This window comes from Amyelois transitella, chromosome 24 (genome assembly GCF_032362555.1).
Source record: "Amyelois transitella isolate CPQ chromosome 24, ilAmyTran1.1, whole genome shotgun sequence".
NCBI lineage: Eukaryota > Metazoa > Arthropoda > Insecta > Lepidoptera > Pyralidae > Amyelois > Amyelois transitella.
In genome coordinates, this window is record NC_083527.1 from 4,479,425 (window position 1) to 4,492,715 (window position 13,291).

Sequence of the window (13,291 nt, forward strand, 5' to 3'; positions counted from 1 at the left end):
CCTAAGGTGAAAGTGCTATGTGGTCAGCGCACTCGCTCTTGCATCGGAGATTACATTTTTGATGTTCATACATACAGGAAAACCTTCAAATTTATGTTTACATAATTATTGACGAGCAAGCGAAATAAAAGAGGTCTACCGATCAACTTGAGCAAAAAATAGCCTTTTGTATAGCAAAAACTATCGAATTATTGGTCCGATTTTGAAACTTAAAATGTAAATAAGATTTTTTAAGTTCGTGGGACATCAACATGCACTCCAGCTGCTGGAGCGTGATAGACCCTGCCACAAGACCCTTCTAACTTATCCCAATTCTATGCCCAGGTTAAAAAGTAATCTATATATATAAAAATGAATTGCTGTTCGTTAGTCTCGCTAAAACTCGAGAACGGCTGAACGGATTTATCTTATCTTGGTCTTGAATTATTCGTGGAGGTCTAGGGAAGGTTTAAAAGGTGAAAAAAATTCGAATAATTGCCGGGAAAATCCTCAAAACAGCATTTTTCTATTTCCCATACAAACGTTACTGCGTACAGTCAATTTGAGCTTTATTGCTAATGTATAAAGTTCACTGTTGTCTAAGCAATGTAGGTCTAATATATAGGAACAAAAAAACTGTCACATTACAAATGTTTTTGACAGAACGAAGTCTGTCGGGTCCGCTAGTGGAATATAAAATTCAAACAATATTTTATTCATATTTCAAACAGCACTTGATAATTGTCATATCTTTTGGTATCACAGTGACGTTTTGAGTTTTTTGCTTGCGTAAAGCAAGTCTTATTTGCTCTTTCTACCCCGTCAGGGATAAAGGCGTACATATATCATGGAATATTAACCCTTAGAAAGCATTGGTGGAAACTAAAAATTTTAGTTAATTTTCCGTTCTTTTTTGCTTTGTTCAGAGTTTGGCTTCTTGCTTGTCACTATTTCCATGGTCTAAAGGTTTATATTTCAGTGTTTTTATCTTTTGGTATAATTCTACAGCATTCATATGAAAGGAAACACAAAGTTAAAAAATCAGAACTTTTATTTAAAATCCAATGTGCACACTTCCATGCAACTTAACATAAATCAAAATTTAAAAAGAAATTTAGTTAAAATTATTCTGAAATATCAGAAATAATAATTATCGTTAACTTAAAATTGTATGAGTAGGATCATGTAGAACATTCAATTCTACAAATAAATATTATTTACAAGTCTATGGCAATGTTAGGTACAAAATATCTTTGGACTTGCCACTAAACTATGAGGCTTCCATAATCTTAAATGCAAAGTCGTACAAAAATTTCTAAGAAATTCAATTCTATCATAAATAAAATAGTTTTAAAAACACTAATGCCATTATTCCAGAATATTATTCTATAAACGCCGTCAAAGCTATGTATGGATATTCCATAAAAATATAGTCAAGCAACTAATGGTTCGTGAAAAAGCATTTGCCACAAATGAAAATACGTTTCCTGTTGTAGCTTAACTATAAATTTAGACATGTTCATAAATAAAACAACTCTGATTTACACCTTACATAAGTACATAAAACTAAGCAGAATAAGCGTATTTAAACGTCAAAAAAAAACTAGAGAGCTTATATAGAAAAGTTCAACATGTAAGATTTCCGGGATATAAGTTGACCTAAAATGGCAATGCGGTCCGCGCTTTATCGTCATCTATGCCTTAACGTCTTCTTCCGGCTGTAAACACACTGCGCATTGGTCAACTTGTATGCCGGATACAAAGTCAATGGCACATTTTGTCCCCTTTTGCCAATAAAATTTCTCCCAAGGAGTTGAGCATAATTTAGTAACTGGTCATTAAAAAGTTTCAAAAAGTAAAAGTACATCTAAAAATCTCATAATGACTAACATTAAATATATTGGCACACCTTGACTAAGGCACTTAGATAATTAAACAATCCTTCAGTACATAATATAGAAGGCTTAAAATTAGTTTAAACAATATTGGTCCCATTCTAGGCACAAAAAAAAAAATTGGAATAAAAAAGTTCTCCTTTTTCATTGAATGTTTAAATGTATCCGTTAAAAAGATGCTTTTGAGCAATTTCAACAATATTCCAATTTAACACAGCTTTTTGTTAGCTAAAAGTGCACATATGCACATTCACACATTCTAAAAATTTAAATGTATTAAGAATATTTGAATTCGTAGTAAAAAATATTTAGACAATATAGAATTCAAAAATGAATTGTGGAAATACATTTTTGAATTCTGCATCTTCCAAATATTTTTTCAAACCAACAAGTCACTATTAAGTTCGCCAGTATTTATTGGCATTTTACATTCATCACTGACCCACAATTTTAAAATGACAATCAATACCAACACAAAAATCAGTCCACCAGACTTTCATAGCAATTTTTGCTCAAATGTCTCTTCATACACCAACTAAACCATTATAACTTCAAAAAATCAGTCCAAATACACGTTAAGTTTTCCGTAGCGCCATATCTGGTGACGAAGGCCTTTCCAGCGGCCGTGGGTATACTAAAAGCTATATCTGGACTCATCACCTCACAAAATCAGTCCAAATACACGTAGAAGTTTTCTGTGCCACAATATTTGGTGGCGAAGGCCTTCCCAGCGGCCGTGGGGGCACTGAAGGCTACCTCGGAGGTCCTCAAGGCGGCGCCGTACAAGAAGGAGGCCCGCGCGCAGTCCAGCATGCGGCCCGCGATACCAGAGCGGCGGTGGTTGATGTGCGTCCAAATACGTGATACGCCACATCTGAAACAAGGTATTAATTTGTTGTAGGAGTATTGGAAAGTAAATTCATACATACATACATATGGTCACGTCTATATCCCTTGCGGGGTAGACAGAGCCAACAGTCTTGAAGAGACTGAATGGCCACGTTCAGTTATTTGGCTTAATGATTTAAGTGAGATTCAAATAGTGACAGGTTGCTAACCCATCGCCTAAAAATAATCCCAAGTTTGTGAGCCTATCCCTTAGTCGCCTTTTACGATATCCATGGGAAAGAGATGGAGTGGTCCTATTATTTTTTTTGTATTGGTGCCGGGACCCACACGGCACGGCAGTAAATTCATGAACTGAATTCATCAGCTGAACGTGGCCTCTCAGTCTTTTCAAGACTGTTGGCTCTTTCTACCCCGCAAGGGATATAGACGTGATTATATGTATGTATGGATGCATTCTCACGTGTGTGGAGAGAAGCCTTTGACCATGATCTGTGGAAGGGTTAATTCTGTACATTGAAAATATTGAAAAAATAAAAAATAAATAGCAGGGGGTGTTACTGGATCGATACCAAACACAAATTGTCAGAAATACTCAAAATGAGAAATAAAACATCCACGCGACGACCGACATCGCGGACGGAGTCGCGGGCGGAAGCTAGTTCCTATATATATCAACAACAAACTTACTTGACGGGGTAGTGTTCCACGCTGCAGCAGTCGGGATCGCCAGGGATCAGCTTGTATGCCTTCACTTTGGGCTCCACCACCAGGCACCCGACTATCTGTTTCTTCACGATGTAAAGGTACGCCTGAAATAAAAAAATATAATCCTCTTCAATCCAATGGTAAAACAGTTGTTACAGTAATAATTATATTGTTTGTTTGTTATTGCATAAAAATACAGTTTCTGGAATTAAAAAGTATGTACAATGGCGGACTTATCCCAATATGATTTCTTCCAGCTGACCAAATTGAAATAGGAATATTCCAAATTAAAAAGGCAGCGCATTCCAAGATAAAAAGAATTGAGGATGCGCTAAATAAATATTTTTTAAAATAAACTATAAAAAATGTGTGAGGTATTGTTAAAGATACATAATAAAACACACATTCGTACGCGTACAAAGGAACAGTCAGAGAGAAGATACTTTGTGTCTATGATCCATGCTAATATTCATAAATTTTCCAAATCTCTCCAGTTGAGTATGACCTTTCGCTGAACTGAACTGAACGTCTACTACTTTACCAGGTCATTGCAGTAGGTATATACATAGTTAAATAGTTGGTAAAATGGTCGGTTAAATAGTTGTTAGTAATAACAACTGACCGTGTAGGCGTGGGGCTCCCCCGTGAGCTCGGCCCCGTAGCCCAGCTGCGGGTGCAGCAGCCGCCGCAGCAGCGCCGCCACGCGCCGCCAGCCCGCGTCCGCGCCGCGCACGCGCAGGCAGCGGCTCCACTCGTCGCGGTACACCACGCATTCTTCTTTCCAGCCCTGGAAGATATAACTTTTGTAAGAGGACCGCATCCAATCGATATGCTCCCATTTTGAAGTCGGTTAAATTTCAAAATCCTTCTAAGTGTAACAAACACTTTACAGACAACCTCATCAAAATCGGTTCAGCGAAACGCGAGATAATCGCGGACAAAAATACATATTTGTAACAGAGGCAGATCTATTTTTTGTCCAAAAAGAATTCAGTGACAACGAAAATTCGTCTAAATCTATGAAAGAATAATTGAAAAATAAACAATTAAAACAAAATAATTAAAATTCAATAATAATCAGTAACTAATAATATAATCATGTATTTAAAAAAGGCTTGTGTTTAAACGCCTACCAGAAATGCACCTATATTACTTCCAATAAATTCGAAGTGCCTGCCATAACGGATAAATGCTCACCAAATTGTGTATCACAAAATATTCTAGAAATAAAGCTATTTTGCTTTTTATTACATTCTATAAAAATAAATACACACCTTTAAAGTCAATTTGAGTCCAAATTTTGTAAATTATCGCTAAGGAGATGTTACCAATATTTTATTTTATTACTTTCATTTTAGTTATCTATGCTGAGGGAAAAAATTACAGTCAACCGCAAATATTTTTTTCATACCAAATATAATATTGATTACACCAAACACAAGTTACATAATTAATGCATTATGCATTTAATTATATATTTTTATGCAGTTACATAATTACTTTGTTGTCAATTATTGCAACACATAATGACTAAGGTATACAATGAAACAAACCATTGGTAGATGAGGAAATAAAAAATCTAAATTAAAACAGAAATTTTATTAAAGTGTTCATAAGATTAATTTAAGAATAATCAATGGCACTTCAAAAGGAACACAATAATTACAGTCTTATACAATCTAATCTTATAAGATTAATTTGTACTTAAAAATAATCAATGGCACTTTATATTTTACGTATATATTACGTTTATATTACGTAATCTTAGCTTGACCATAATATATTTTGGATTTTGGTTACATAATTTGATTACAATAAAGCAAATTTGAACTGTACATTTTGGTATCAATGTTACTGTTTTAGTGAAACAATATTTGGTGAGCATTTATCCATTTTGGCAATCAAAAAGAATATTTGTACACAACGTACGATTATTCTGACGTGTGTATACTTATTTTGAAGCTTAATACGTTTTACTTTGGGAAACTAAGTATAGATTGATTTTAATTTATATGGAGTTAATTTATTTTACTGGGTACTAAAATTTGGAAAACAAAAGCTATTTTGGTGAGCCCTTAAATAGGCTATTTGACAAAGTTCTAAAAACTATCTTAGGGTATTTATTTGTTTATAAGGAGCCCTACAAAAATACTTTTCTGCCTTTATTACAGCTATTTTATTAAAAAATCGAAAAAGAAAATGAAATATTCAAATATGCCGCCAAAACGCGACTTTTAGCAATATGGCGGCCATGGCATGCAGTGACGTAAATTTCGTGTAAATATCATACAAAGCTTGTTGGTGTTTCGAAAAGTTTTGATTTTCTCTTGTTTTATTTAACTTGTGCCACGTCATATGTGTGAAAATTATTAAAATGAGTTCCTATAAATGTTGTGCAGTGCCTCAATGCACTAATACAACAATAAAATCTCCTACGAAACTGTTTTTATCTATGCCGATGGATTTGAATATTCGCAAGAAGTGGTTTCAGATCATGATCTAAGCTCAGTGGTTACCAAGATATACTTACATTGATGTTTTCACATTCCTCAGTTCGGCAGCATAGAAATCTGGATTGTCTTTGAAGAAGTCAATCCAGATTTCTTCTTCCAACCATTATTGCGTCAACTTTTGGTAGGTTTCGACTGTCAGCTTTCGCGGACTTGGTTTCCATTATTAAATACCTATGTTATCTGAGTAATCCTGAGCGATCAAACACTTATAAAATCTTGAAAAATAATAGCGAACACTAAGGAACGGTACCATCGACAGTCTGTTTATGGATAATTGACGTCATAATAGAAATAGCCAATCACGTTCGTTTTTAGTCACGTGACAGCTGCATATAAAATCCTTATTTTCTGAGACGGATTTTGTTTAAATAATGCAATATTTTTATCTCGCGTTATTACAAATCGCTCCAAAAAAATAATATTAAGACTGATGACATAAAAGAAATGTATATTTTTAATACAGTCAAATAGCCTATTGTACCCTTTAAAAAAAATCGTTTGAGCATTTGTTTTTTATGTAAATATTTTTTTGATTTAGTAATTTATACATAAAATTTTCGAAAATACAATACAACAATCAATTAGTGTTATTGCGCGTCCGCTAATACTTGTTTTACAAAATGGTGACTCCTAAAATTTCACGTTATCCAATACTTACATTGAATCGAAGAACATCAGTTGCGTTGTGATGCACCAAATGATCGTGTTCATCTTGTGGATCGCCGACCTACAAACAAAACATTGCAGATTACAATTACAATCTTGTGTTACTAATATTTAACTTTCACATTTCCATCCAAGTTTAACTAGATGACTTTATTATAGAGTTGGAATTCATATACATACTTATAATGACAAGTGCATATTAGTTCATAACGGTTAGCTATTTTTTTTAACTTGTATCAGTGTTTTGTGTGACGTGCCGCGTCTGTCTCCCCGGCGCCCCTTTGAACAGCCCGGGAGCCCTATAAAAGCGCCCTGGGTATTCTGGGTACCTTTGGACTATCAGCATTCACCAAGTAGCACGCTATCCCCTAGCGGATTGCTGGATCTCGTGTCTACAGCGAATACCACAACCTCTTTTAACTTGTAAAATTAGTCCAAATAAAGATTATTTTATCAAATTTTCAATTATCTCTCTTTTCTCTGTCCTGCGACGTTTTTGTAAAACGCCACATTTGTCTCTATAATAAAATAAATTAAACCCGATATAAAAAGAAAGATACAAGACAATACAAATTTTCTTTATTGCCTATAAAAATTACATAGTAGTAGAAACATACTTTAAGAATATGTTGAGCAAAGGCGGACTTATCGCTAAGCAATCTCTTCCAGTATACCTTTGGGTAGTGAAACGTAAATATGTAACCTGGTGGGCAGCATAAATACATACATAAAATTACGCTTCATTCCCGGAGGGATAGGCAGAGAGTACATCTTCCCACTTGCCACGATCCCTCATATTTTCGCTTCATGCACATTCATAACGAAAGAGACGTTACCTGGTATATCGCTCCGCACTCGTTACACTGCGTCGCCCCAAAATTCTTTTGTCCCGCGTCGATCACGTACTGGTCGGAGCCAGTTTTGAGGAGACTTTTCTTGCTTTTCTCGGATCCTAAACATACACATGATATGTTCATATATCTGCAGTTATGGTACAAATAAACATTACAAAGAAACGGTAGGATTTTCTGCTAATTTATATATTGTTTAATTATCACACATACCAGAATACAACATAGTATGTATAATAATAAAAAGATCTGGGTAATTTTCTACAAGATATTAAAAAGAGAATCTGATGCTCCCACTGTTGGAATCACTAAAAAATAATAAAAAGATATATTTAAATTATTAGAAGCTATTGCCACCTACTTCGGCCGCCCTATACCGTACAACATCTACAAAAATACAGACAGACAGAGATTCTATACATAGATCCCAATTGGAATCCGCATATTGTCTTTTTGTTAATATCTTTCCCATACAGACTTCGGTCAGTTACAATATTTTATTATACATATGGATTACCTTTGGAGGCAGGTGTGCTGGTGCCAGGGTTGGGGTTGCTGAAGATCGGGAACAGCTTCTGCGGCTTATCAGCTTCCTTTGTGGGGGGAGGCGACGACGATGGAGTTGCCACTGCAAAAAAATAATAGAAATACATTTACTAAATAGGATACAAGGTTCATAGGACCACTCTCTTTTCACTTTCTTTTCTATGGATGTCGTAAAAGGCGAAAGCTTACAAACTTGGGATTCATCTTTTAGGCGATGGGTATAGTTAACCTGTTTAATTCAAACAGCTGAATGTGGCCTATCAGTCTTTTCAAGACTGTTGGCCCTGTCTATCCCGCAAGGGTACCCCGTAACATACCAGGTACGACGGAGGTCTCAGTAGAAGCTAGAACAGCATCAGGATCAATGTTGTTGGACTGCGCCATTTGCAGGATCTGCTCGTCCAACATCTTCAATTCTCGTTCTATGGCGTCCAAGTCTGTTAGCTCTTCATCGCCTGATAATGCTGAAATGTAAACGATTATTAATATGGTGTGTAGTTTCCTGCACTTAAGAATAGAACCACTCCATATCTTTACCTGTAGATGATGTAAAATGCGACTAAGATATAAGCTTATAAACTTGAGATTCCTATTGTAGGCGATAACTAGTAACCTGTCACTATTTGAATCTCAGTAACACCATGCAGCTATACTATTTTTATTTTATTTTTTTGAACAAATTACACAGATTGAGTTAGCCTCGAAGTAAGTTCGACAGTTACGAGATGCTAACTCAACGATAAATTATTTTATAATAAATACTTATATAAATAAACATCCAAGACCCAGGACAATCAGAAAAAGTTCTTTTCTCATCATGCCCAGGCCGGGATTCGAACCCGGGACCTCCGGTGTCACGGTCAGGCGTATTACTGCTGCGCCACAGAGGCCGTCAAAAGTTAAATATGGTCTTTCATTCTTTTCGTGACTGATGGATCTGTATACCCCGCAAGGGATATAGATGTGACTATATGTATATATAATATACGCTAATAATAAAAGTTTATCTTATAGTTGTTGCAGAGGTAGGATTCGAACCTGTTACATGATCAAAGGCATGCCCCGGGCTCCTCTCCAGAGGTATGGATGCAACTGGGACCAAAGCCAGGAGGAAGAAGTACCTACATTTATGGCAAATAAATGAATATAGATACGACTCCTGTATGCATTCTGTGAACCTGCAGGGGAACCTAACTAATGCAGGTGACGAAAAAGATCATCTAATTTAACTTCCGAACGTATTAGTTCAAAGGATAATGAGAAAATCTGCATAACCCTGATAAGGATTTCTACCTAAAATAATCTGATGGTGACCACCTCTGATAGGACTGTTGAAGTTGTTAAGTCTAATAAAATTTAGTCTCACATTAATAAAAGTTAAGTTGAATCGTCACACAAAGAAAACAAGCATGTTAAAATGAGATTACAAATTCACTCACCAGGTTCCACATTTTCATCCACCAAAATATAACCTCCTTCCACTGGCAAGAACTGTCCACTCTTCGGCACTTCTCCGTGATCAGCCATGTGACTCCCTTGAGCATCCGACATCACAACATCCTGTGTTGCCATTTCTTTAGCTCCTAACTCTACTATAACCGTATCCGGATTTATAGGAACCTCTGCGTCTTGAATGGGTACTGGTATCGCTTTTACAGGTTCAAAGATAGGATTGGTTTCTTGTATGACTGAGCTGTTGAAGCATGGGACATCGGGCTTGGAGTAGAGGAGTTCTGATTCCGGGATATCCTCTTCGGTCCACTGGCTGAGGAGAGCTTCGATTGTCTGCTTTTCTTTGTCAAAGGGATCTGCTTTGTCTGTTGAGAAAGTTTGAGGTGAATAACCAACTTCTAGATTCCAAAATGAAATAATTATTTTAACATCTTTCTAATCACATGTTATTCTAGATTACTTCAGCGATGGATTGCTTGTGTATTTATATGGCTTTATAGAATAAATTCTGCTGTAGGTGTAAAATAATTAAAACCTTTTTTGATTCTCTAATAATTGAGAAAACTATAAAAATAAGTCATTGTAACTAAATATTTAACTATGAGTAAACTTGCTATTTTCAAGAAATCGATACATCAAGGACTTAGTAACTTCAGTTATCAAATGTACTTACCATTTTCAAGGTCCTGAGAAGAATTCTGACTCAGCATTGAGGTATCATTGGCACTCACATTAGAGACAGCACTGGCATTCAACATAGAGTTATTTGCTGTATTATTCAAAGATTTGCTCCCACTCAAGTTGACAATTCTCACTTTGTTTACTTTAGGCTTCCTTATCCTGTGTTTCACGCCCATGTTAATCTGACCCGGCCTTCTCTTACAACGGGAAGAGCGGGAATGCGAGAATGGCCGACGGGGATGGGAGTTTGTTACTTCAATGGCTTTAGAAATTTTTGATGTGATATTAGTATTGAGTTCAGGATTGCTTTTCCCATAGAAAGACTTCGCTGATAGGATTTCTTTCAGCCTGTCACTGTTGAATAGTGACAGGCGAGCTTTGGGCGCCGGGTTTTCTAGTCTAGGGTACTTTGAAATAGGCCCTTGATCTGTGATGCTTTCATTACGTAGTCTCTTATTACTTTTTTCGCCATCACAAGAAGATTCAGGACTTTCGTTGATCTCAACTACAGACCGACGATTGTGGCTTAGTTTTGGTGGAGATTGGTTAGATTCGGTAGTATGAGGTGTTTTGAGCATTTGAGTGGGTGATATTAAACTGTTCATATCCATTTTCGTGAGGCAAACTATGGCAGTTTTCATTGGAGACATTGTGTTTTTCTGTTGCTCATGAAGGACACCAGAGAAGGTATTTTTTTGCGATTTCTGTTTGCGGCTTGAACGCCGAACTTTTGAGGGCGTATTTTCTTTAGTGTCAGTTCCGGAGTCTGTGTCAAAGTTTAAGTCTTTAAGGGAGCTGCTGCAGCTCTCTGTGTCAGCGATGAGACTTGCGAGACTTTTACGAGCTCGGCTTGAGGTAGACGAAGTTGTATGGACACTCGCACAGGAGTGCGTTGACGAAGGGGTGCCAGGATGGTTGTGGAAGTGAGGGGTGCATGGAGTGGACACTGAGCCTGCACATTTTGCTTCAGGGCAGTACCTAGATTGATACTTCTTCAAAGTAAACGGGGACTTAATAAAGTTCTTCAGATCTTGGTTTTCTTTAAGCAGCTTTCGTGTTTGGCTTCTTGTCTCATCTGAAGGCAAAAGAAACATGAACATGACTTTTGAATACAAACAATTGGAATTTTAATTTGAGTGTCTTCAAGTCTCTTATATCATAAGTTAGTTTCTTAGTCATAAGACTATTGCCTGTACATATCTACTCTGTAAAGGATTAAGATGTGATATATGTACCTTTGTATACAAATGACATCTTTACCCCTCATGGGACGACCAGAGCCAATCACAAGACTCAAAGGCCAGTAGACTAATGTACAAAGCTTTGAAAATAGTCATTGGTACATGGCCAAGGTGGGATTTGAACCTTTTTGCACATCCCCATTTTAGCTGGGCACCTTACCAATATGACCACTGACACTCTTAATATCATCTAAGACATGCTGGAGATCGCACAGCAAAGTTTTATTTAAGAGATTTTGATATGGCTCTGTTAAGAATACCTATGTTGTTAATAAAATTTTCAATGTAAACAACATATATTTTGTTAAAAATAAGTAAAATTCATACATCAATCACATCTATATCCCTTGCAGGGTAGACAGAGTCAACAGTTTTGAAAAGACTAATAGGCCACATTCAGCTGTTTGGCTTACTGATAGATTTGAGAATCAAAAAGTAACAGGAGCCCATCACCTTAAAGAACATTCTCAAGTTTATAAGCATATCCCTAAGTCACCTTTTACAACATCCATGGGAAGGAGATGGAGTGTCCCATTATTTTTTTTATTGGTGCTGGGAACCTACTATTAATTAATACAATACAAATGCTGGTGTGGTGTAATGCAATATGTAGTACTACTTATGTTAAAAACTTTGACTGACACCACTATACTAAACAGGATCATTACAGAATTACTCTGTCTAATACTATCATTTTAGTTTTTGATAGAAAATAACACCCATAAGGCCATGTACTGTGGATGTCATACTTAATAAGAGGCTTTCTTGTTGATGTCAATTCAATCATTGAAACCTACTTTACAAGCAAGATAGTAATTATGATGCCAACTGCTCTACAATCTAGATCGATTAACCTCAATACTACTGTATGATTTGATGTTGGAATTGTTAATAATTACAACAAATAGTAATCAGTTAAACTTGGAAACGGCTAGGCATGTTAATCAGGAAAGTATACAACCAAAAAAAAATCATACTCACGCCATATATTTCTCTCCGGGGTCCTCGGCCCATTGTCATTTTCATCCGAGCTAGAGTCTAGTGTCCCCATGATGCCCAGGTCACAGTCTTCACTATCACTCTCACTGTCTACCACAGGAAGCCTCCGATGTTTGGTCAAAGACTCCCTACTTGGCTCTTCAGTATTTTGAAATAGTCCCTTCTTTCTTTCCGACATTTTCGGCGTGTGAGAATGTGGGATACGTGTCGACCGCCGTGGAGTTATCCCAGCCATGGTATACACGATTATTTGTTAAATAATCAACAGTAAAAAAACACGTTCTAGCTATCCGAGCTCTACGCAACAATCCAGCACGACTATTTCTTGGAGTTAACAATAACAAGTGACTGATTATTACGAATCATCTTGCACGTAATACAATACCAATGCATGAAATGTAATTTGCACTAAAAAATAACACGATTAATTAACTAATTGTATCATCTAACGTGTAAAACGATGCTGTTGCAAACGTTACCCAGCGACCATTGTTGTTTGGCGCCTAAACATCTGTCACCTACAGTGTTGCCATCTGCCACGTAATCAGACATATATGTCAAAACAAATAAAATAAAACAATCAAGATAGAAATATAAGCGTCCTTTCTTTAATCCGTTTTCTCTATGTAGGTAGTGTTATACAAATAAATTAAAAAACATCATTATTGTTGCCTTGTATGTACAGACAGACAGCTTATCTCACGTAATGTTTGAATATAATTTGGTAGTTTCAATAGATTCTTATGGCAGCACTGATTATGTTACGCGCCTTTTTTTAAACTGACGTGTTATCTATTTATGTTTCCGGCTCATGCAATTCCGGTTACAATTTTTAAAGATAGAATAGAAAGAGTTATAATCACAGATTCAGAACTTAAAGAAAAATAATTCGTTTAACACAAAAAAAAATCTGT

At 36.2% G+C, this 13,291-nt stretch overlaps 1 protein-coding gene across 1 annotated transcript; it reads right to left on the reverse strand.

Moving 5' to 3' along the window:
• Positions 1-1,056: 1,056 nt before the first annotated feature.
• Positions 1,057-12,867, reverse strand: LOC106135990 (N-acetyltransferase ESCO2). Its single transcript, XM_013336416.2, has 10 exons — positions 12,360-12,867; positions 10,130-11,212; positions 9,444-9,821; positions 8,322-8,468; positions 7,976-8,086; positions 7,444-7,559; positions 6,600-6,668; positions 4,051-4,215; positions 3,411-3,532; positions 1,057-2,748 (listed from the first exon to the last, which is right to left on the reverse strand). Exons 1-10 carry the CDS (start codon positions 12,610-12,612, stop codon positions 2,544-2,546), a joined length of 2,649 nt encoding a protein of 882 aa, XP_013191870.2. The 5' UTR covers positions 12,613-12,867; the 3' UTR covers positions 1,057-2,543.
• Positions 12,868-13,291: the final 424 nt, after the last annotated feature.